The following is a 4,682-nucleotide window of genomic DNA, read 5'->3' on the forward strand; positions in this document are numbered from 1 at the left end:
AGCAGCCTGGACTGTGTAATGGCAGCCTCTCCTTCTCACTCCCTGTGGCCCGCGCCCCCCCTCCCCACAGCCCTGGACTGGTCATGTGATAACTACCATGACTTGGAAGGAGAGGTGCAGGCAACTAGGTTTAAAGCTTAGTTAGAGACAGAGATAGAGCACACAACGAGTTATAGGTCAGTTTTTTAATAAAGCGATTTTTTGGAACGTTTCGGCCTTTATGGCATGCGATTTTGAAGAAGGCCGTAAAGGTCGAAACGTTATCGCTTTATTTGACCAATAACTCGGAGTGTGCGGCATCAAGTAGCCCTGGATGTTCTCCCAGCTAAGATAAGATTCAGGCTAAGATGGGTCACGCTCCCGTCAACATCGCCAACTCCCATCGGGAGGGCGCCAATGCAGCTTATATTCTTTCAGCCATATTTAGTGGCCCACTTTGCCCCTGCGTGTGTGTGTGTGTGTATGTGTGTGTGTGTGTGTGTGTGTGTGCGTGCGTGCGTGCGTGCGTGTGTGTGTGTGTGTGTGTGTGTGTGTGTGTGTGTGCGTTTTTGCTTAGTGTTCTAAAACTGTTGTATGGAGGTATGGGGAATGGGGCTGTTTCCCCTATTTGATGAGATGTCAACTCATGCAACTTAAAGTTAAGCAAGCATCACAACAACAGTTTCACAACACAAAATAACTTCACCTTTTTTTTCTTTCTATATCTTTTAGGGTAAAGTGCAAACATGTCATTATCAGTCACACTTGTTCATTACTGTTTGTTCATCTTCAGTAAAAAACAAAGTATTCCGTGGAAAAAATCTCATAATTAATTATGATACACAAGTCTTAAAGTGCAGTGCATACCCTGACTTTGCGCACCACAGTAACGTAAACACAGACACATCAAACACAAACATGTAAACACAGACACAAAGACAAACCACAGGGGCGCTGGAAAAAACGTGGCGGCTCAGTCAGGACAACTATCTGATTGGTTCAGCTGCCTCCTGACCCTGGATGCGCCTGCACAGCCTCTGGGCGACAGGACGGAACTCCAGTTCCCAGCAGGCCTGATGAAGTTCGCGCATGGCAGCGTCGTCAGTGGCGGAATAGGACAGAGCCTCCTCCTCGTCTGAATGTATAAACACACAACATACACACAACATACACACAGACACACAACGTACACAAACACATAATCACTCATACACATCAGAAGGGAATACTACGAAACCAGATGAGAGGTTGTTCAGATCCAGCAAGCAAATGCAAATAAAAAGGCAAAAATGTTTGTTTCCAGTTTAAAGCAAACAATTTGATGTTTGCATTCAAATGTCAAAGTTCATGTAAAGTGTATGTGTGTGTGTGTGTGTGTGTGTGTGTGTGTGTGGGAAGGGGCAGATTGCATACCTAGGTAAATAGAGAGTGTGTGTAGCAGCTCTGTGGTCCCATCCTCCATGCCGTCTTCTGTGCAGTTCCACAGGGTCTGACACACCAGTCCAGCCAGCTGCCAATCACACGGCCCGAAGTCCCGCAGGCATTCTGCCAACCTACAGGAAGGGTCACATGATCAAGACCCCATTATGACATACTCTTCCCATTTCAGACAAGGAGTTGCTAAAAACTGTCAACTGTCAAAAGTTGATATCTCGATTGTACAGCCAGGGAGGTTACGTTGTGTGTTTTGTATTGTGAGAGCTAATAACGCTAATAATGTTAAATGCAGCTGTCTTCTCCCGCTGTTCAATAAATGCCCAAAGTCAATCTCGATCATGAAATGACTTTGTAACACTGAGAAAATTGAGGCAAAAATAATGTTAAATGCAGCTGTCTTATCCCGCTGTTCAATAAATGGCCAAAGTCATAGGCAATAGGCCATATCTGGCAGATTAGCTTCTTGACCTTCAGTAATCATCAGTGATTATCTATACACACACTCATACACACATAACATACAGTACATACATACAGACAATCAGACATACACACTGTCTCACACACAAACACACACACACACACACACACGCACGCACGCACGCACGCACACACACACGCACACACACTGCTTACTTGTGTATGACTCCTTCCTGCCTCAGTGTGTGTCTGTTGTGTGGCTCTGATGAGAGATTGATGAGGACGCCACACGCAGAGTAACACACGTCTGAGCTCTTGGAGTCCAGCAGCGTCACCACAAATTGATGCACTGAGAGAACACACACACACACACACACACATCAGCATGCATGAACACGAATGCACACACATACACACACACACGCATAGGCACAGACACAGACGCATTCACACCTATACAAACGTGCATACCCACATCTACACGCGCACATACACACACACACAAGCATGCACGGATGCACTCACACACAAACACACACTAATATGCACAGATGCACTCACACTCACACACACACACACACACACACACACACACACACACACAAACACATTCATATGCGCATACAGACACATGCACGCTAGGGTTGCCCAATTTGGGGGAAATGTGCCACTGATTGACTGTGAAGCCAATCAGAAGTGGCACAGTCAAGGAGAAGGACACGAGAATAAAGTGTGTCATAAAAGTGACAAGATTAACTGTGCACGGTGCTTGCTATTGAATAACTGCTTTGGTTCATATTGTGATTGGCACACACATGACACATGCACGCACACACTCACACGCACACACAGATATATGCACGCACACACTCACACGCACACACAGATATATGCACGCACACACTCACACGCACATGCAAAGATGGAAGTGCACTTTCAGGAACAGGATATTGAGAAATACAGTAAGAACGACTCTGGGTGATATTCTGGTTAGTGGGTGAATACCTGTCTATGTGTGTGTGTGTGTGTGTGTGTGTGTGTGTGTGTGCGTGCGTGCGTGCGTGCGTGCGTGCGTGCGTGCGTGCGTGCGTGCGTGCGTGCGTGCGTGCGTGCGTGCGTGCGTGCGTGCGTGCGTGCGTGCGTGCGTGCGTGCGTGCGTGCGTGCGTGAGTGTGTGCGTGCGTGCGTGCGTGCGAGTGTGTGTGTGTGTGTGTGTGTGTGTGTGTGTGTGTGTGTGTGTGTGTGTGTGTGTGTGTGTGTGTGTGTGTGTGAGCCTGCTGCACACACCTTTGTGCTCCATGATGAAGAGCCGGACGTCTGAGATCTGAGACAGGTTCCCAAACACACGCGTGGCCTCCAACACAGCCGCCATACTAGAGCTCAACAACAACTTCAACAACACTACAGAGAGAGAGAGAGAGAGAGAGAGAGAGAGAGAGAGAGAGAGACAGAGAGAGAGAGACAGATAGGGGGTGAGAGAGAGAGAGACAGAAGGGTGTGAGAGAGAGAGAGACGGGGGGGTGAGAGAGAGAGAGAGAGGAGAGGAGAGGAAGAGAGGATAGATGAGTAAGAAGTTACAGTAAAGGAAGTTCCGCACAAGATGATTTTTGTTGTTTCAGGAGCTATGGACAGGACAGTCGGGACTTAATAACATTTAATAAATCACTGCTATGGTTGTTCATACACACACACACACACATACACACACACACACACACACACACTTACAGTGGGAGAGATGTGCATGCCTTTTGCGGATCACAGAGCTCTCTCCTGGGTAGAAGGACAGGTTGTTGATGGTGGCCGCTGCATTCACCATCAACTCTTCACTCAGCTCCACTGAGCCTCGCTCTGAAAAACACACACACACACACACACACACACACACACACACATACACAGATTAAACACGTTGTCAGTTGTCAGAATTGTCTTTTGAATTTTTCTTAGAACAGATAAAGGAGGATTAAGTGTTTGGTGCAATTACAAGAATGTGAGTGTGTTTAGTGTGTTCTAACGAGCGTGTGTGTTTTTGGTTTGTGCTATTTCCTTCCCATCACTGATAGCGAGGATCCCGTAAACCATGACTTGACAAAGGCCAGCTGGGCTGCTTTGATCAGGAGAAGTGTGTGTGTGTGTGTGTAACCACATGCATGTTTACATGTATGTCTATACGCGTATGTATTGTATCCACGGGTAAATGTATGTACTGTATGTATATGTGACCTTCCACGGCGAAATCAGTCACAATGTCCACATTTTCAAAATCAAAGTTATTACGTTTTCAGGAAGGGGCATAATCAACCTTCAAAACGATACCTATATCTAATGAATTGAACGTCATATTACTGAAATATAAACATTCAAAGGAGTTGAGTTCATCCTGTCATGCCAATAGAAAAACGGAGAAATCTGCCTTTGAAGTTAACCGTCGGCTCAACACTCACGAACGCTTTGTAGGGTCGCCGCTATTACACGTTTTACGGTACTTGTATCAACGACATAGCACGCGGATGGCTTGGTGGTTGTCAATGAGTGCGTTTACCGTAAATATTGAAATAGAGGGGCAAAAAAACGAGACGCCTAACTTCCTGCTTCCTCTAACTTTCTCACCTCAACAAACTCACGTTTTTAGACTACAAAAGGTCAGTTTTTCGGCGAAATGTATTCACGACCGTACAGTGTAGACCTCCCACTGTTTCAAAACACTTACAAAAAAAAATCCACGATTTTAGCACAAGTGACATAAATGGCCATTTTTCTCAGAAACGCCTGTTGCGACAAGCGACTGGTTTTGCCGTGGAACGTCACATATGTGTTTGTGTGCATGTACTGTACAGTATGTGT

The 4,682-nt window shown here is 46.2% G+C and overlaps 1 protein-coding gene across 1 annotated transcript in view; it reads right to left on the bottom strand.

Moving 5' to 3' along the window:
- Positions 1-551: 551 nt before the first annotated feature.
- Positions 552-4,682, bottom strand: part of armc2 (armadillo repeat containing 2) — a 30,152-nt gene continuing 26,021 nt past the window's right edge. Inside the window, exons 13-17 of the mRNA XM_062550856.1 lie at positions 3,564-3,686; positions 3,123-3,236; positions 2,053-2,185; positions 1,393-1,532; positions 552-1,114 (exon numbers count right to left, since the gene is read on the bottom strand). Of these exons, the coding sequence (XP_062406840.1) occupies positions 966-1,114; positions 1,393-1,532; positions 2,053-2,185; positions 3,123-3,236; positions 3,564-3,686 (659 nt within the window). The 3' untranslated portion in view covers positions 552-965. The remainder of the gene's footprint in view (positions 1,115-1,392; positions 1,533-2,052; positions 2,186-3,122; positions 3,237-3,563; positions 3,687-4,682) is intronic.

Source organism: Sardina pilchardus, chromosome 12, assembly GCF_963854185.1.
Source record: "Sardina pilchardus chromosome 12, fSarPil1.1, whole genome shotgun sequence".
NCBI lineage: Eukaryota > Metazoa > Chordata > Actinopteri > Clupeiformes > Clupeidae > Sardina > Sardina pilchardus.